The following is a 20946-nucleotide window of genomic DNA, read 5'->3' as shown; positions in this document are numbered from 1 at the left end:
AAGTCTGTTGTGTAGTTATCTCCCTATCCACTCAGTTGCACACCATGTCTTCTACTGATGATCATTAAAATTAATGTTGGAAGTAGGACAACTATTAGTTACGTGATTTGTTTAACATCTTTTCACACCTGTTAGTGAATCAGCAAGGGCAGGAAAAAGGCCACATGCACTTACCAACAAATACTCCAGGCTACGTGTTACATACACCTGTCCAAGGACATTACAATTTTCACTACTAAAAACCTCCTGTGAGAGACTGAAAGAGTTAATGTCTCAAACATTGTGGTGGGACAAGTTCTGCTTAACGACAGATGCTGCATAGCAAGGAACCACAGGTGCACATCTCCGTATTCTGATAATGCTGTTCTGATATGCTGAGCAGGACAGCTCACCATGCATGAGGAAAGATCATGTTTGCAGGGAAGAAGTTACTCCCCAAACGACCCCCAAGTCCCAAAGGCTCACAAACCACTCATGACACCTAATTGGCCTAATGAGTTTGAGTGCCCGCCTGAAGGAGGGGCAAGGATGATAAAAGGACACAAACTGAAGCCCCATAGGCACATGCCCACTGGAACTGGACCCAGGACTGGTGAAATCTTTCTCTCTTCCTTTTTCTCTCTCTGTCTTGTTCTCTCTTTCTCTTTCCTTTTCCATAATCCCTATACCTCATCCCGTTAAGACATAAAACCGCTAACCAAGTCTGGGACTAGGAGTGGATCCAGCTGCCCCTAGGCTCCTCTCTGAGGAGTCTGGAAAGCAAGGGGGTCCACTCTGAACCTCATGACTCAACAGGAGGAATTTCCTTCTTCCCTGAATTGATGTATATGGTTACCACGGGTTACGTGGTTTACTGAGGTAGTTCCATGCCAATTCCTGTTGTGAGAAATCCCAACACCTGCTGTTATGCCTCCCAAGTTCAGGTTGCTTCTGCCATGAATGAAATGTTTAACTGGTCATTTGGTGTCATTTCACCTTAATTTAGCCCGAGGGAATTCTGAATTTAACAGGACTCCCTGGTCTGTCCAGCATGGGTCGTGACACCTCCCCCCAAATACACTGCTTCTGAAAATCAGGGACAACAAAATGCATTTAATGTAAGTATCATGAAGATATTAAGAACTCAAGACAATTTCAGGAACAGAAATTCCCACCAAATTCATGTTCAGAATTCTGAAGCTCAAGACAATGTTTCCCAAAATCTTTTTAATCTTAAATCAAAATTTTGTGTATTTCTTAAACATACATTAACAGCATTACCCCCAACACCCATCTCAGGTTGCTGAGCCACAAAATGCCTAAGGGAAAGATGCAGACCTTTCCCAACTGATACATACAGCTAAGTTGTACAGTCCCATTACATCAAATTTTATTTTGCTCAAAATAGGAACAGGGTCAGAAAAATCAATCTTACTTTTATGAGTAATGCATACTGGCACTGTTTCTTTTTTCATGTCTCTGAATCTGAATAACCCTCAAAACCACTCATTTTATTTGTCTGGCTGATTTGTAATTTGTGCCTTTTTTTTGTTTACACTTTAAACCACTCATTTACAGCAAACATAGGCTTTTAATCACCTTATCCTAAATAATACATTACTTATCTTCACTTGGACTATGTATGATAACTATGCTTATGGCTTGTTGGTGGCTGGTAGCACTGACAAAAATATTCTCAGGTGCCAGCTAAGCACTGCATAAACTGATCCAGATTGAAAGAAAACTGACACATAATATTATACACAATATAGGCCTCCAAGGTCTCAATTAGGAAGTAAAAACAGGTTCTTTGATTTAAGCATATATAAACTACTACCCCTATGACTAGACCAAGAATAGAGAACTTCTGGCTATCCAAACGCTCGAATTAGAAAGGAAATGGTTTGAGAAGCAGAAACAAGTTTTTTCCATTAATTGTTTTGTAGGATAACTAACAGCCAAGGTGTGAACCACTGCCCTCCACAAAGATTAGGTTTAGTGTACTAAGCTTATATATTTTTTTTTTATTGTTGCTAAGAACTCAGGCACATCTGTCTCTAACATGTATGAACAGATACTGCAGAAAGAAAAAAGAAACTACTAAGCACTGGAGAAAGAGTAGCACTTGGAGCAACTTTTTAAAATTAATGAAAAGGAAATTCCTTTCCTTCATTTAGAGATCAAGACCATGACTTAACAGCTGTTTACAGCTAAATAAGAAGTAGTTTATGTTCAGTCTGAGAACTGTTACTGCTGGATCTACAATAGGCATGAACAAAACTACCTTCTCTTGCCCAGCATGATTCTCGTCTTCACGTTCCTCTTCCACTCTATCTTGTTTCAATGCTTTCAAAAATTCACTCTTCTTATCAGTCCGTGTTCTTGTCAATTTTGTTAAACGAGGCTGACCAATTTTGTCAATAGGGGACAATGAATTTGACCGATTACACTAATGGGGGGGGTGGGGGGTGTCAGAAAAAAGAAAGAATATTAGAAGTTTATTCATTTAGAAAACTTTGAATGAAAGAAAGACTCACAGGCATCTGTAGTTCCAGGTTTCATGTATATTCACAGTAAAAAGCAGAGGGAAGATATTTGTATTTCAGTATATATATAGTTCTTACATGTAACCCCAGAGATGAAGGTTTATGGAGCCCTGCTAACAAACAGTGGACCTTCTGAAGTGTATCACACTATTAGCAGTTTTGACGTTTAAACCTACCAGGTTATACTTCCTAATGCACCATTTTTACTCCAAATCAAACTTAGAAAGCAAATATTGCAGTACTTAAAGGCCAGTGATGTACCTTCCATATTTCTCTCTCCCACACTAACTTCTACAAAAATAAACTTATTTAATACAGTTCTGCATAAAACTTACTGATCCAGTTATCCAACCAAACAAATTTAAAATCTGATAGATTTGATAAAAACTACAGACATTGCCTTACCTCTTTCACTGAATTCTGTGATACAGTAAATGCCTTGGCAGTTGATTTGAAAGGACTGAAATTGCCAATGCCATATGCAGATTCATGAGAAAATGGATTCCCAAGTTTATTTTCTTTTGCTTGGCTTTTCCACTGTGTAGGCTAAACAAAAATTTAAACAAAAATTTAGAGAATCATTAACTACAATAGGATTATTTTCAGGAATATTTAGAAAAATGATTAAGCAAAAGCAAATCATAACTACAACCATAATTTAGATCAAATACCTGTTTTATCATGGAAAAGAGACTGTTTATGAGCAATTCCTCCTCTCTCACAAATACTGTTTACACTTTTCATATAAATTTACAAACAATTAAGACCCTCATATTTGAGGTATTAAGAATCAAAACATGAGTCTTCAACAGCTGAAAGTAGTGTTTTTAATGTAGTATGTTAAGAGAGCTAAGAACAGCTCCATCAGATGCCAACAGGAGCACAGAAAAATTCCTGAAACAAAATCAGAAGATGAACATGGAAAGCTGCATATGGAGAGGGACCAGAATGACACTAAGCACATCTATATCAGTAATTGGGATAAATTCTGGAGGCACTTTTATGCCAACTATAGCTCTCCACTAGGTATCTATTTTTCTGTTAAAAAAAATATACAAAAGGTATTGCTGTTCTCTAAGTTAGAAACATCCTTTTCACTTTCCCTTGGACAGCTCTCATACTTCTCAGAAAAGGTAAATGAGAAACAAAGAGAGATCCAATTACAGTATAGTTTAAAAAGAAAAATGAGAAAAAGTGTTTCCATTCATTTTTGGGGTGTTCTGCACTTAGCAAGATTTGAAAGCATAATACTCTAGGAACAGTACTCTCAGGGGTGAAATAAGCACATTCAGAATTAAAGCATGATTTTTTTCAGCATGTTGTTCATGCCACCAGTATCCAAGACTCACCTTTGTGGGTGGAGTAGCAGGTTTAGGGATTAATCCTTTATAAACACTTGTGCCAGTTCCATTCTTTACTGGCTGGGAATGAAGACTTCCTACTACAGGGAATCCAGATATCTGTAGTTCTTTTGTACTGCCCTTTTTAATGACCAGCATTCTTGGAGATCTAGATTTAGGATTCAAAGGGTACTCTGGGGGGGGGAAAAAAGTGTGTGTGTATATATATATGCATGTGTATACATTCTTAAGTTCCTAGTTCATAGGGTACTGGATAGCCATATGGCCCAGAGCAAACAGGCATAAATCATGAACTTGGTCCAGTATTAGTTCCACAAATAACACACTGTACAAACCTGGGTAAACACAAGTTCTGTTCCATTTTCCACAAACCAGCTTTTATAAAACATTTCACTTGGCAATGCAGGAATTTTACTTTCAGAAAATAAAGATATCCTTCAGTCAAAGAAGCTAGCTACACAGTTCTTGTTTGCAAATCTAAAATCCAAATACTATTAGTTGTTAATAGTTACCTAATCTTCAAAAGATATTATTTTCATATTTCCCTTTAAAGTTACTAAAGAATAATTACTCACATATTTATTAACAACTCATTTTAGAGCCAAATGTTCCACACTGAGGCTCTATAAACATGAGAGAAGATATGCATACTACTGTAGACCATGGTAATGACTGGTTTCTCTATCTCTATGCCTCAGATGGGCATAATAGAACATCTGAAGCTTATATCATTTCCAGGTTCAAGAAAGCACTAATTGGAGACATACAGTCAGCTGTCATACTCACTAAGTAACTGACATTTAACAGTTTGTAAGAACACCTATTAAAAACAGTTCTAAAGTTTTCAAAAAGTGAAAAAAACCCACTTTAATTATTTTTTTGCACATGCATTCCAATGGTGCATTAACAACCTTTTCCAAGATTATCTCCTCTCTCTGCAAGCATTTCTACTTCACAGGCAGAGTCACCATATCCTACATTTAAAAAACCTACCTTAAAAGCATAAATTATTTTAGCTTTGTTTAGCAGGTAGATGTTACAAAACATTTGTGATAACTGTATACTTAGCTCTCACTAAACTTTATGAAAGGACTTTTCATAATACTCGCATGCTCCCATCCCATATAAAATGGAATCTAACAGAAGTATATGTTTTTAACAGTCATTAAAAGGGGATGGTAACATTCCTCTTGTCCTGAATATTAAGTTTCCTTTAGTAGGGAATAAGAATAGCCTTAATTTCAATTTTTCAATTATAAAACAAGGCTTGCAATAGCAGAGCTGTAATAAAGTAAGATTGCAAGCTGTAACAAGCCGCTGCACTGTAGCTTACAAATCTATGTAGCTAACAGAACTGTTCCTTCCTTTGCTTGTGAAGACCAATACCTAGAAAGCCTGGAAAACTTGCCCTCCTTCAGATCAAATTGAGCCACATCATGCAGCAGCCACAGTCAGAGTGCTGCAAAGGTTGTAAAACACTCAAGTTGCTATATAATTTTCCACAACTTGGTTAGGAAAAAAATTTAGCTATTGTTACTCTTATTGAAAGATAATTATATTTCCTGACTTTCTATGAAAGCTGCTAAATACACAAAAATGGAAAGCAGTCCAATTGTTTAGGCTCCTGCAAAAGTTCTTAGCAATTAGATATTTATATTGAGGGGTTGGCCTATTGTTACCTAAGAATGCAAATGAGCAACAGTTTAAGTTGTAGCTTTTATGTTTAATTAAACTTGTTTCCTCAAAGAGAAAGGTTCTTATTTCGAGTAAGTTTATTACTTTAAAACCTGCGCAGTCTAAAGCTGCCACCTTCTTAGAGTGAACAATTCACTACTTAAAGCCCACAGAACTGTAAAGTGGTAGCCAAATTTATCAGGTGGAGATAACAAAACAAACCCAGACTACAGTTCAGTTAAAGACCCACTCTCAGGATTGGCGTTCTTACAAGTAATTCATAAACACAGTCAACAGCTTAAGACATTTTCTTCCAGGAAGACACCTTAAATCTCAAACTGCAACTCAAATACTGTGTTCAGTTTTGGGCCCCTCACTACAGGAAAGACTTTGAGGTGCTGGAGTGCATCCAAAGAAGAGCAACAAAGCTGGTGAAGGGTCTAGAGAACAAGTCTTATGAGGAGCGGCTGAGGGAATTGGGGTTGTTTAGCCTGGAGAAAAGGAGGCTGAGGGGAGACCTTATCACTCTCTACAACTACTTGAAAGGAGGTTGTAGTGAGGTGGGTGTTGGTTTCTTTTCCCAAGTAACAAGAGATAGAATGAGAGGAAATGGCCTCAAGTTGCACAGGGGAGGTTTAGATTGGATATTAGGAAAAAATTCTTCACCAAAAGGGTTATTGAGCACTGGAACAGGCTTCCCAGGGAAGTGGTTGAGTCACCATCCCTGGAGGTATTTAAAAGATGTGTAGATGTGGTGCTTAGGGACATGGTTTAGCGGTGGACTTGGCAGTGCTAAGTTAATGGTTGGACTCAATGATCTTAAAGGTGTTTTCCAACCTAAATGATTCTATGATTCTCTGCAAACTAACCTGCTCTTCCCAGCCCTCCTAGGTTTCTCTCCAAGATCTTCCAACAGCTCTAATCAGTCAGGAGCATTCTTTTACAAAGTGTTCAGCTAGCAATCACATCACTAGTTTAGGGGACCCACCTTCATCACATTTCCTCTTGGGAGATAAATTCTTGACATCTTTACTAAAAGACATATACTTGTTCTTGGAAAGAATCCTAGTTGTGGCTGCATCTACAGACCAACAGATTGATAACAAAATAGAAGTGTCACCTCTCTAACAAAAAGATACTTACATTGTAATAATATTGAAGTTTCCTCAATTTCAATCTATACCTTTGTAATATTCTAAAAAAAAATTCCTATGTTTCAAATAAAACAACTTCAGATCTCTGCTACATTTTTATATTTAGAAAAATCAAAAATACTCACCCCACACACCTGCAGCTAAAGACTTATTCCGATTTGGTGTTCTCTCATATTCAGGATTCAAAGATGGCTGAAAGGAAAATAAGTCTTGAATTGTGGGACCAATGAAATAAAGAATCACCTATTGGAAGTATGACCTCTGCTGTCAAAGATTTTTAAATGGAGACAGACTAGACACTTCCCCCTACGACCCAAACAGATCAACGCTCACTTGTTTCCTCTTCTCCAACAAAACATCTCAAGCAGCAGTCAATACCATTATATGAACTGTCCAGAGAAAACAAAACAGAGTGATGTATAGTTCTTCAAAGAGGAAGCTCACCCTTCCCCTTACATCCTACAATTTTAGGTTGAAGCATGGGACCTTGAACGGCTGGTGGCAGAAAGATCATTTTGTTAGTACTTCGGATTTCCAGTAAGGTACTTGTGTAGAATTAAATACATACACATGCCACAGTAAACTGTGGTAAAATATTGTGAAATAAACTTAGAATGCAATTATAGTTTCACTTAAACACTTAAGTGACAATAATAAAAACATAATGATAAAAACTGGATATAAAAAGAGAAACAAGTTAGTGGACAAATGACTAACACCAAAGGGTGATCCCTTATATGATGATCTGTAACTGGTGAAATCTCATTAAGTAGCTTGTAACGAACAAAATGACACTTGCAGAAACAATGAAACCTTGTTTATTATAATTACAATTAACTTACAAAATCCTCAGCCTCAAACTGTTTGGGTACTTCCTTGTCTTCCTTTTTCCCAGTTTCATTATCAGATACATTGCTTTCATGCAGTCCTTGGCCTTTTCCACAGTGGAAAGTGCTGGTACGAGTGCGGGAACCTCCACCATGGTATCCCCCATGATGGGTTATATTTTCTGTACCATTTCTGCCTTGTGAACGCCAACCATTCTTCTCTTTTCTCCCAAAATGCCCTTAGATTTTTAAATTTTAAAGAAATGTAATTACTAAAAATTTTGAAAGAACATTCTACTTTTGCAAAATTGGTAGAGGAATTAAACAAGCAGCTCTATACTCTGGGATGCGACAGCATAGTAAACTTAGTTTTCATTCACATAAGCAGTAGGGAAGAATCTCACAAAACAGTGTCAAAGAAAGACGATAGTAGTTGAACATTAAGAAGACAAACCCCTTCTCTGGCTGCTTATTTATATGTTGTTGCCTAGAGAATTAACTTGACCACCACCTTCTTAAGAGAAATACACCTGGAATCACACTACTTAAACCAACCCTTAGTCATCACATTGTCTCCCAGAAGATCTGTCTTTCTATTACCTCTATTCTACTACAGAATACAGCATTTGGCATAGGACAGCTATTATCATCAGACTTTTTTTTCTAGCCAAAGTGCTACAAAGCAACAATGTAAACATATTTAAAATGTTCCATGAAAGCTAAATTATACCTCCATTAGGCCATCCAATGTTAGGATCAAACCCATCTGAAGAGTTGTGTCTTCTGCGATTTGCTTCATAATGATTCTCTGTCCACGAAAAATTTTCAGAATGTTTCTCAAAGTTCAGTGATGACTGTAAAGGAACACAAGTAATAGACCTGAAATATCTGATTAATAACAAAACTGAATATGTACATTACTCGTGGTATATACAATCCATTTTTAAAAGGACTGTCATGGTTTAACCCCAGCCAGCAACTAAGCACCACACAGCTGCTCTATCACTCCCCCTCCTCAGCTAGACAGGGGAGAGAAAATATAACAAAGGGTTCATGGGTCGAGATAAGGACAGGGAGAGATCACTCAACCAATTACTGTCATGGGCAAAACAGATTCAGCTTGGGGAAATTAACTTAATTTATTGCCAATCAAACCACAATAGGGTAATGAGAAATAAAACCAAATCTCAAAACACCTTCCCCCCACCCATCCCTTCTTCCTGGGCAGAACTTCACTCCTGGATTCTCTACCTACCCCCCCAGTGGTGCAGGGGGATGGGGAATGGGGTTACGGTCAGTTCATCACACATTGTCTCTGCCGCTTCATCCTCTTCAGGGGCAGGACTCATCCCACTCTTCCCCTGCTCCAGCGTGGGGTCCCTCCCACGGGAGACAGTCCTCCACGAACTTCTCCAACGTGGGTCCTTCCCACGGGCTGCAGTTCTTCACAAACTGCTCCAGCATGGGTCCCTTCCATGGCATGCAGTCCTTCAGGAGCGCACTACTCCAGCGTGGGTCCCCCACAGGGTCACAAGTCCTGCCAAAAAGCCTGCTCCAGCGTGGGCTCCTCTCTCCACAGATCCACAGGTCCTGCCAAGAGCCTGCTCCAGCGTGGGCTTCCCACGGGGTCACAGCCTCCTTCGGGCACCCACCTGCTCTGGTGTGGGGTCCTCCATGGGCTGCAGGTAGATATCTGCTCCACCGTGGACCTCCATGGGCTGCAGGGGGACAGCCTGCCTCACCATGGTCTTCACCACAGGCTGCAGGGGAATCTCTGCTCTGGCACCTGGACCACCTCCTCCCCCTCCTTCTTCACTGATCTTGGTGTCTGCAGGGCTGTTTCTCTCACATGTTCTCACTCCTCTCTCCGGCTGCAGTTTCCGTGCCACAGCAACTTTTTTCCCTTCTTGAATATGTTATCACAGAGGTGCTACCACTGTCACTGATTGGCTTGGCCTTGGCCAGCAGCGGGTCTGTCTTGGAGCCGGCTGGTATTGGCTCTGTCGGACATAGGGGAAGCTTCTCGCAGCTTCTCACAGAAGCCACCCCTGTAACACACACACACACATCCCCCCCTGCTACCAAAACCTTGGCACGGAAACCCAATACAAGGACTATGAATGGCGGACAATACAGCAGTTCTCAAGTATGCATATGTTCAGAGTTAGGTCATCATCTCCCATGCTAGCAGAAGTGGAAGCTATATCTTCTGCTCTAGGACACTGAAACAGTGCTGAGGACCATGCTTGTGACACAAAGTAAAAAACCCAAGTGTTTATTTTGGTTTGGCAGCAGAACAGAGCACAAGTGACGTGTAGCAGCAGAGAAAAAAATAAAAAAAGTAACAAAGGATATGAGATCACAGTTTGGAAGGCAGGAAAGAAGTCTAGGATCTTAATTTGGGTGGTTAGAGACTACACATGTACATTGCATAGAAAGCAAAGAGTTGCTTCCACCAGAGGCAGCTGTACCCTAAAAAGGCCCAGTTTATTAGCCTTGTCATTATAACTTAATAAGGCAAATGCAACTAGTTATGAAATATAAGTAAAACCTAGAGTCAAAAGTATACAGATTCACAAATATACTTCAAATTATCAGCTTATAAAGTAGGCATTATAGAAATTTTAAAGTAAATCTTTAATATACCAGTATGACAAACTTTATGTTGAGAATAGCACTCAAATCAAAACACATCCTGACTAGAACTCATACCTAAGGGAATTAAACCAAAAAAGATCATGTCTTACAGCAGCTGTCTTCCCTATTACTTCTATCTAGCTTTACTACTTTAACACTATAACATTTCTTTTGCTGTTACACCTTAAAAATTCAAGAATAAATTTTCATTCTGCAAAAGTAATGCTTAGCCTTACTGTTGTACATACTGTGGCAGGTACACCCGTCCCGACAGGAAACAAAACTTCTCCAGGCAGGGAGGAGAGGAAAAAGAAAACCCCAAACCCCAGAGGCCGCAGGTTGAAAGCCGAACTGGCCAATCGAGACATGCGTCAGGTACACAGAAGTGTTGACCTTTTGGCCAATGGGGATTAAAGAGACCACAGATCAGATTCGACAAGGGTATAAATGGGGCCCTGCCAGAGGATATTTTGAATCAGTCCTCCTCAGAGCAGCGGGTCTGTAGTCAGGGACTCTCCCCTTGGGTCAGAACGCCGCCCTAGGTAACTCCTCGAGGTTGAGAGCCCTCATCTTTTAGGTGAGTGATATGTGCATTTTGAGTCATCACTTTTAAATCTTAAGAATTCTTAAGTCAGCTGTGTAGTACTCATTCCCCTTTCATCATTAAGCCTGTGGTTTACTAATGTTATCAGAGTTCTAACTAACTTTTTTTACCGAAGAATAAATCTGATTTTTAACATCTGTTGGATTTGATAGTGTGAGCCTCTATAACATTAAATTGGCATAGTCGGCAAGATGGCGTTAATAGAGGAATTATTACAGAGGCACGGCTGTAGCCCTTCTCCCCCAGGTATGGAATGGGTGAAGGAGAAGTGGTCTGACCCAGCAGCGGTCATGGAGAGAACAGAACAATGCCACAGAAGTAGTCAAGATGGCAAAGGCAAAGGCAGTGCGTGTGCCATCCTAGGCGCCTGCTTGATTCAAGCGCAAAGCCAAAAGAGTGATTTTGATAGATTGGCAAAGGATAATTCTAAAAAGCAAGGGGAAATAGATTGTTTGAAGCTGGAATTAAGACAAGGAAAGGAGCAGACGCGTCTATTGGAATGAAGGATTGAAATTATGCTAGCATAAGCAAAAAAGTCCCCCAGCATCACCCAAATCCAAAAGTTAATCACGAGTATGGACCCTGAGGATTGGGATGGGGATGTTTGGCGAGACTCTGATGAAAATAGATTTGAAGAGGTAGAGGAATTGGAGAAAAGGGACGTGCGACCCCTTATTAAAACAGAAAGGTACACGGATCCACATGGTGGGAATCCCCAAACCACTATTCGCACGACCCCTTGGATGGGACCCGAACTCAGTGAGCTACAAGCTAAGTTTTCACGCAAACCAGGTGAAACTGAAACTGAATATTTGTGGAGTTTCTTTAACGGGGGGGGGGGGGGGGGGGGGGGGGGGGGCGGATCGGATACTGTTGAGTGATGACAAGGAGAGAGGTTTCTGGGCACCGGGAGTGTTTCTGAGTAACGGACCAGCGGGTGATCAGTTGATAACGTCCCGAGTAGCTTACTGGGCTGGGGGTGTGGACCCCAAGGAGAGAGGAGAACCTGTTACTATCCAGGTAAAGGGACTGTTGGAGTTAACGGAGGGAGTGGAAAAGGCCGCCTGTGTTCAGGCCATGTATGATAGAGGGCAGCAAGGGATACCGATGGCCACACAGGTGGACCCCCGCCACCTTAGACCCCTTATTAGAGGGCTGCTGGATGCTTTATAGGTACACGTCCAGTCCCTCGAAGAAAGAATTCAGGGGGCCCTTGAGCGCAATCAGCAGAACCCCCAGAACCCACCCGCGCATGTGATGATTTGGGCAGAAGTACTACACAGTATAGTTGTTCACGGGTGCAAGATGGGACGGATGGAGCTGAGCGGTGGCGCGGAGGGCAACAGGAAGGTCCAGCAAGCCAGTCGTAAACCCCACCCCTAACGGCCTCCCTCTCTAGGGGCCTGAGCCTCCTTCCTGGGGTCGGCCGGGTTGGAATTATGATCCTGGAAGGAACAATCTCTGGTGGAAAGCATTGGCACTGGGGGCACCCCGAGCCATGCTGGACCGACAGTCCACTGACGACATGGGGAAGCTAGTGGAATTGCTGGAGGAGAAAACTAGAGACCAAAGGGAAGCGCCAGCAACCCCGCCCCCTCGAGAAGAGAAACTGGACCCTTTCACGGCACTGCGAGGGGAGCTGGAAGGGCTAAAAAACTAGAAGCTGCAGTTTGGGGTTCAGGCCACCCAATCCGCATGGTGAATACTTGCCAATGGTCTGCTGATAAAGAGCCTTATATGCACATTCCTATGGGTCCAAAACAGATAAGTTTAGAATTTTTAATTGATACAGGAGCCCAAATTAGTGTTTTAAATAAATGACAAGCTAGTGAGCTAGGAATTAAACCATCAAGAAAGGCTATAAACATTAGAGGAGTGACAGGAGTGGCAGAAAAATGTCCTATAGCTCAAACTCAACTCTGGCTACCTGGGAAAAAGAGAATGACGAGTGTGGAAGTGTCTCTGAGCCCCTATGAGGGAAATATACTGGGATTTGATGTGCTGGCAGGCAAACAATGGTACCTACACAATGGCAGGATGTGTAGCTTCAGGGGCAGAAGGGCAGAGGCTATTCATGTGAGAACCTTGCAGGTTGCTCCTGCACTTCCGCAATCTAAGGTAACCCGTATCTCTCAATACCCGCTGCTAGCAGCGGCCAGAGTATTTCGGAAGTAATTAACGATCTTGAGAAGAGACAGATTATAAGTCACACACATTCCCCTTATAATTCTCCTGTTTGGCCAGTCCGTAAACCGGACGGGAGGAGGAGACTAACAATTGATTATAGAAGATTGAACAGTAATACTCCACCATTAACTGTTGCTGTTCCAAGTATTACCTCAATAGTAATGGCAATACAGGCCGCGGCCCACCCATCTGCTTTAGATGTCAAGGATATGTTTTTTATGGTTCCCCTAAGGGAAGAGGACAAACCCCAGTTCACCTTCACCTGGGAGGGGACACAATACACTTTTAATTGACTTCCCCAGGGATATAGGCACTCCCCCACTATTGCTCACAATGCTTTAGCCAAGCTCCTTGATGCTGTGGAAGTACCATCAGGTGTTCACATATATCAATATATAGATGATATCCTAGTTGGTGGGGATAACAAGGAACAGGTAGGGCAAGTGGCTGAGGCCATCTGGAATCTGTTAGTCAAGAATGGGCTAGACGTTCCAACTTCTAAATGTCAAGGTCCTAGACAAGAAATTAAATTCCTGGGGGCATGGTGGATAGCTGGAGCAGTTGCGGTACCTGACGACACTCTATCAGCTATTGAAAAGGGACAGACTCCAGGCAATAAAACAGAATTACAACAGCTGTTAGGTACTTTGGGCTACTGGAGAAAACATATACCAGGGTTTTCAGTGATTGCCCGCCCTCTCTATGACTTGCCCCAAAAGAACAGGAAATGGGATTGGACTTTGCAACATACAGAAGACCTTAACACTCTGAAAGATGAGCTTAAGGCTTATCAGAGACTAGGCCCATTGCACCCATGAGATCCATTGAGGGTGAAATGGGGATTTGCTGCATATGCCTCATACTGTGGCATGTTTCAAAAGGGGCCACAGGGACCAGCCAGGCCTTTATTATTCTCTTCCACTGCTGTCCTGGTTTCAGCTGGGATAGTTAGCTGTCTTCCTAGTAGCTGGTACAGTGCTATGTTTTGAGTTCAGTATGCGAAGAATGTTGATAACACTGATGTTTTCAGTTGTTGCTCAGTAGTGTTTAGTCTAAAGTCAAGGATTTCTCAGCTTCTCATGCCCAGCCAGCGAGAAAGCTGGAGGGGCACAAGAAGTTGGCACAGGACACAGCCAGGGCACCTGAACCAAAGTGGCCAACGGTGTATTCCATACCATGTGACGTCCCATTTAGTATAGGAACTGGGAAGTGGGGGCGGGAATCGCCGCTCGGGGACTAGCTGGGTGTCGGTCGGCGGGTGGTGAGCAATTGCCCTGCGCATCATTTGTACATTCCAATCCTTTTATTACTACTGTTGTCATTTTATTAGTGTTATCATTATCATTATTAGTTTCTTCTTTTCTGTTCTATTAAACCGTTCTTATCTCAACCCAGGAGTTTTACTTCTTTTTCCCGATTTTCTCCCCCATCCCACTGGATGGGGGGGAGTTAGTGAGCGGCTGCGTGGTGCTTAGTTGCTGGCTGGGGTTAAACCACGACAACTGCATTTAAGGAGACTGAGCAACGATATTCAGATTGGGAAAAGGGGGTCCTCTCTCTCACTAGAGCAGTTAAGGAGGCTGAAAAGCTGCGTACCTCACAGGATGTTATAGTACAGGGTCCTTTCCCTCTCTTAAATTCAATCCTCAATGGGTCACCTCCTCTGGAGGGAGTAGCCCAAAAGGCCACAGTTAGGAAATGGTATGCATACCTAGAAGGGATAAGCCAATTGCTCCCACTAAAGGAGGGTCCAACTAAGGTTTTCAAACTACAGCAACCTGTGAACCCCGATCCGACCTTGTTGGGTTTACCTTATAAACCTTCTCCGACTGAGGAGGCACCCAAATTCGTGGCAGGCTCAGATTTGCAGGGAGCGTGGCTCACTAATGCATCTGCCCGTCGACTGGGATCAAAATGGCAATATAAAGCAGAAGCATTGGAAATTGGTACTGGGAAGAAAGTCAAGGAAGAGGGTGAAGGTAGTGCACAAGTAGGACAACTATGGGCTTTATTACTGGCCATAGAGAATGGTGATACTATCGTCTATACTGACTCTTACGCAACCTTTAAGGGCACTACAGAGTGGATATGTCAGTGGGAATCTAGTAAGTGGGAAGTAGGTCATGCAAAAGTGTGGAGGACAGAAGACTAGCAATAGGGAGGTCTTGGCCTTTAAAGGTGGGATGGGTGAAGGGCCATGCTCAGGATGGAACCCCAGCTATGAAATGGAATCAACAGGTGGACCACCTGGCCCAAACCAGGATGGTCACCAGCAAGAAGGAAGATTGGGATAGACTAGCTGAATGGTTGCATATCAAGCCAGGCCACTCAGGGAAAGCAGATCTCTATTATGAATGCCGATCTCAGGGTTGGCCAGTGTCTATGAAAACCTGTGAAGCAATTCTTACAGCTTGCCCACAATGCCAAATAAGGCTTAAGGCTAATCACCCAAATCAAGCCCTGGCCCAGCACATCAGACAAGGCAAGGCTCTTTGGAGCACGTGGCAGGTTGATTACATTGGCCCTCTGAAACCATCCCAGGGGAGGAAATATATTTTGGCAGAAGTGGAGGTACTATCAGGATCATCTATGGCAACAGCCCTTGGCACAGCTACTGGAGACCAGACAGTCCAGGATTTGTGAGAATGGTTTGGTATTCTACCTATTCCTGAATGCATTCAAAGTGATAATGGATCACATTTCACAGCCACAGTGGTACAAGACTGGGCGCGAGGGGAAGGCATCAAATGGGTGTTTCACACCCCATATTACCCCCAAGCTAATGGTATAATTGAGCAAACCAATGGCTTGATCAAAAGACATGCTGATGTCTGTTATGGGTTTGTGTGGCGCGGGGTTTTTTTGGTAGTGGGGGAGGGGGCTACAGGGACAGCTCCTGTGAGAAGCTGCTAGAAGCTCCCCCAGCTCCAAGTCAGACCCACCTCTGGCCCAGGCCAACCCCCAATTAATGAGAGTGGTAGTGCCTCTTGGATAACATATTTAAGAAGGGGAACCTGCAGTGAGGAGTGGGACTGGAATGTGAGCAGAACACCTATGCAGATATGAAGATCAGTGAGGAAGGAGGGAGAGGAGGGGCGCCTGAGGAGGTGATGCCCCTGCAGCCCGTGGTGAGATGACAGGCTGTCCCCCTGCAGCCCATGGAAGTGAACAGTGGAACAGATGCCCCCGAAGATAGCCGTGACTCCATGGGAAAGCCCACACTGGAGCAGTTTGTGACTGAAGATCGGCCCGCGGAAAAGACCCAAGCCAGGGAAGTTTGTGAAGAACTGCAGCCCGCCGCGGAAAGGACTCACGTTGGAGAAGTTTGTGAAGGACTGTCTCGTGTGGGAGGGACCCCATGCTGGAGCAGGGGAAGAGTGAGGAGTCCTCCCCCTGAGGTGGAAGGAGCAGCAGAGACAATGTGTGGCAAGCTGACCCCAACCCCCATCCCCTGCGCCGCCAGGGGGAGGAGGTAGAGAGAACCGGGAGTGGAGTTGAACCAGGAAGGAGGAAGGGGTGGGGGGAAGGTGTTCTAAGGTTTGGGTTTACTTCTCATTATCCTTGTTTTGATTTGATTGGTAGTAAATTAAATTGATTTTGTTTCTTCCCCAAGCTGAGCCTGTCTTTTGCCCGTGACCATAAGTGGTGAGTGATCCCTCCCAGTCCTTATCTCAACCCACAAGCCTTTCTTTATATTTTCTCCTCATCCCACCATGGCTGGGGGCAGGGAGGTGCGAGCAAGCGGCTGCGTGGTGCTTTGTTACCGGCTGGGCTTAAACCACGACAATGTCTCACGCCATAACTGGCACACATGATTACCACAGACAGTTTTTACTATTAATAACCAATGGGGAAATTATGGAAGTCCAAAAATTCAAGCATTTTGTCCTATAGGACCATTACCGGGTGATGACTCTATACCAGATGATCAGAGACACCAGTTCCCACTGAGGACATATGTGGGCCAACCTGTCATGGTGAAACTGCCCTCCATTGGCATTGTTCCTATCACCCTAGTAAAACCCAGAGGCTTATATGCCTGGGAAGCCTTAGATGGGAACGGAAAGACTCACCGCATCAGTGCCCAGTGGATAATCCCAGACTTCTAACCCGGTGACCCAGTTTTAGGACCGAGGACTAGTTTTGTGCTTTCTTACAGGACAATGAAGAAACGAGCCATTCCAGTGCTTCTATTGGTAGTGATGATGGTGGCAAGCATGGATGGTGAAGATCTGGATGACAATGTCGTGGCAAAAATGATGGTGGGATTCACCCGAATGATGAGCCTGACCTCTGTAACGGTTTGCTTGCCTACCCCCAAATCAGCTGAAGATCCCTTACCGATATTTGTGCAGGACATCAACATATTGCGAGCTCTTGAGCTCACATGGGAGCAGTGTAACAATTATTAGCTGGAGGTTCAGAGAGGACAGGGGAGGAGATTATACTTATGTTCTCTATAGTTGGTCACCATGTGCGGTAAATGCTAGCTTGGTATGGAACACCAGATGTAACTATATCCTCCAACCAACCTATGAGACCACGGGGTGGAGCTGGAATGGTACCACACCATGCCCCGAAATTCCATGGGGGGTGTGACCGCGTACAGTACTCAATGGAACACCGATGACCGTTCCCTACAATACACAAAGCCATTAAATGCCTCGTGGTGCATTAAACACCCCGAAAGGGATAACAGTGAATGTCCCGGTAAATGTAACCAGAATTCATTTGATTGTCCTCTCAATTGTATGTGGGCTAGACACACCTATGGACCTAGCTGGTATGGAGAAAAGGATAAAATACCCCTGGCAGGATGATCTCCACTCTGGAACTGTCAGGTGGAAATTGGGTGCAAAGACATAGATGAAATGCCATTACTATGGCTAGATCCTCCTGCCCGAGAAGCTCTTACACAGGGCTGTCTATGTAGCAATACTAGCTACTTACGACCCTCTGTCCTGGATTGTAGCAAGAAAAGCTACTGTCGTCCCCTTACTACCATACCAGGTTCGTGTCAAACAGCCACTGTCCCTACACCCCCTAACTTGCTGTGGGTATGTTCTGATGGCCATTTGTATTCCTGACTATATCCAACTGTCCTGGGACTAGCCTGTATGTTAGCTGTGCTTTCTCTCTGTCCCATTTACCGGGAAGGGCCCCTACCATACAAGTGGTGGGATCATAGGCCAAGGAGTGTACAGAAGGGATGGCAGGAAGCCTCAACACGAGTTGGGTGGTTGATGGAATCAATATTTGGGCTAGGAGTTGCTCCAGTGCGAAACCAACAGAGCATTCTAGAACTGAGTTTACAACTATCAGCCTTAGCCAATGTTAAATCTGACAGTTTGGGACTCTTGAATAATCAGTTACAACATACCACTAAAATGACCATCCAAAATCAAGCCGTACTGGACTTGATGCTACTGAAAGAGAAGGGCGTATGTGGAGTTTTGAACCTGTCAATGGACGACTGCTGTGTCCACATTCCAAATGAGTCAATGCCGCTTCAAGATCAAATCAACAAAATAAAGAAAGTGGCAAGAGACTCAGAGGCAATTGCTTCTGCACTAGGGACTAATTGGATGGGAAAGGTTTTAGATATGTTCAGATTTTCTTTGATGGGATGGATGACCAGCCTCCTCCAATCTTTAATAATGATTGTAGTTGTGATTATTGTCATCTGTATTGCAATAAGTTGTATCAAACGCTTGGTAGTGAAGTCTGTACTAACAGTTAAGTATACCCCCTTAAAACCTGTTCATGCGCTGAATATTCCTGCATCAGATATTCCACACTAATTCTAGACCAGAATGAAATGATGACCCACAATGAGCGTCAAATTCACCAGACTGCGCTCCCTTTTAACTTTGGAGGCAAGAGGTGACTGTACCACCACTCCAAGGAAACCAGTCGAATCGTGACTGTGGTCACAGGGTGGATTGTGTGGCAGGTACACCCGCCCCGACAGGAAACAAAACTTCTCCAGGCAGGGAGGAGAGGAAAAAGAAAACCCCAAACCCTAGAGGCCGCAGGTTGAAAGCCGAACTGGCCAATCGAGACATGCGTCAGGTACACAGAAGTGTTGACCTTTTGGCCAATGGGGATTAAAGAGACCACAGATCAGATTCGACAAGGGTATAAATGGGGCCCTGCCAGAGGATATTTTGAATCAGTCCTCCTCAGAGCAGCGGGTCTGTAGTCAGGGACTCTCCCCTTGGGTCAGAACGCCGCCCTAGGTAACTCCTCGAGGTTGAGAGCCCTCATCTTTTAGGTGAGCGATATGCGCATTTTGAGTCATCACTTTTAAATCTTAAGAATTCTTAAGTCAGCTGTGTAGTACTCATTCCCCTTTCATCATTAAGCCTGTGGTTTACTAATGTTATCAGAGTTTTAACTAACTTTTTTTTCTGAAAAATAAATCTGATTTTTAACATCTGTTGGATTTGATTGTGTGATCCTCCATAACACATACCACACGTATCCCAGTGAGTGATAGCAGAGAGCTGTGTTACCCAGCACCTCCCTGCCACACAGCCAACCTTTGATGCAGATGAAGCAAAGCCCCCTTTCCTCCAGCACATACTATGCACATATATGTCCACTGCATTGCACATGTACAAGAGATCCAACACTTCCCAGGGCCATAATAGCTACAAATGCATAAATGCACAAATGCACATAAATGTGGAAATGTACTATGTGAGCAAAGTAAGCTTAGTGATTCCAGGGAGTATCAACTTTACTGCACCAAAAGCATCAACTTTGCTGCCTGAAGCTTGCTCCCTCTCCAGACTGAGTAACATTCAGGGAAAAAAAAATAAATTATAGCAGTAATGGTGCACATTTGAAAATGAAAGCCCCAAGTTTATTTCAACAGTTATTATCCGTTAACATCTAAACAAGCCATATTAATATTATAAGTACTCCACTGGTCAAAGTGAGTAGAAAAAAAAAAAAGAAGGAAATCACATTAATAGGTTTAACTACTTCTGAAAATATGTTGAAGAAAATTATTTCCTCCTCCCCCACCACCACAAGACAATCACACAAAAAATGACACCTAAGTTCTACTGACAATGCCCCAGCAGAGCTCAAGGTGCTGTTCAAAATCCACTGCTTAAAATTCAAACTCAAATAAGCAATAGATATGTATTTCCAAACTGTATAGAAATCAAATGAAAAGGGATTTCCCTCTCAGTTTGAGACCTGGGAAGTGAATTATTTCCTTGACAAACTTGGAGAGAGAGAAAAAACAGAAAACCACAGGAAATTATCAAAAGATCTAAGTAGTTAACAAATTATCATAATGAATCTCAATATTTAAGTAAAAAATAATTCCTCATAAACAAACTTTGAATAAGCTGCCATAAATTTCCAAAAGCTCCAGATCTGTTGATCATAGATGAAATTTTAGAAGATAGCTTCATGTGTTCATTTACATACAACAACCTTCTAATATTGCCTTTGGAGTTTAACTTCCCTTTTTTTTTTTTTTGTATGAACTTTGAAGAACAATCACATTTTCACAAACTATAACTGACAGCACTTTATATAGTGTTTGAGTTGTACTTGATATAATGCATCTAAAGTCTCTAAATTGTGTGCAAAGATCATGCAGTTTGCATTTTCCCCACATGATGGAGGTATCAGTCTATCAAGCCTCTTGTGGCAAAGATGACAGTAAACTGTAATCGACAGGAAATCTACTGGCAATTTCTGGAAGTTGAGGAATTATCTGACTTGATTTAACCAAACAAGAAAGAAAGCAATGCAGATTTTTGAAGTATAAGAAGTCTTATTGCTTAATATGAAGTAACAGTAAGCTTGCAAAAACTACTGAGTTTACCAGTCTATCTGCAATCTCCCCATACACATTTTACAGCAATCCTTTCTGAAAAGTTTTGTCCATATCCCAAGAGGGCTTCACGATTCACAATGCTTTCCCATTTCCACCTGCTCAACTGCAATACTGCA

General features: G+C 42.7%; 1 protein-coding gene across 5 annotated transcripts in view; it reads right to left on the bottom strand.

Annotated features, from left to right (window-relative positions):
• Positions 1-20946, bottom strand: part of LOC104321324 (vasculin-like) — a 42394-nt gene that overhangs the window by 6646 nt on the left and 14802 nt on the right. For 4 of the 5 annotated variants that reach the window (XM_069774890.1, XM_069774887.1, XM_069774888.1 and 1 more), the window contains 7 exons: positions 8272-8395; positions 7557-7780; positions 6840-6906; positions 6549-6641; positions 3875-4059; positions 2931-3071; positions 2264-2428 (listed from right to left, as the gene is read on the bottom strand). In XM_069774890.1, the coding sequence (XP_069630991.1) occupies positions 2264-2428; positions 2931-3071; positions 3875-4059; positions 6549-6641; positions 6840-6906; positions 7557-7780; positions 8272-8395 (999 nt within the window). The remainder of the gene's footprint in view (positions 1-2263; positions 2429-2930; positions 3072-3874; positions 4060-6548; positions 6642-6839; positions 6907-7556; positions 7781-8271; positions 8396-20946) is intronic. The other variant, XM_069774891.1, reaches the window with a different exon arrangement.

Source organism: Haliaeetus albicilla, chromosome W (genome assembly GCF_947461875.1).
Source record: "Haliaeetus albicilla chromosome W, bHalAlb1.1, whole genome shotgun sequence".
Lineage (NCBI taxonomy): Eukaryota > Metazoa > Chordata > Aves > Accipitriformes > Accipitridae > Haliaeetus > Haliaeetus albicilla.
Note: the sequence above shows the minus strand (reverse complement) of the source record. Positions and strands in the feature narration are given on the sequence as shown.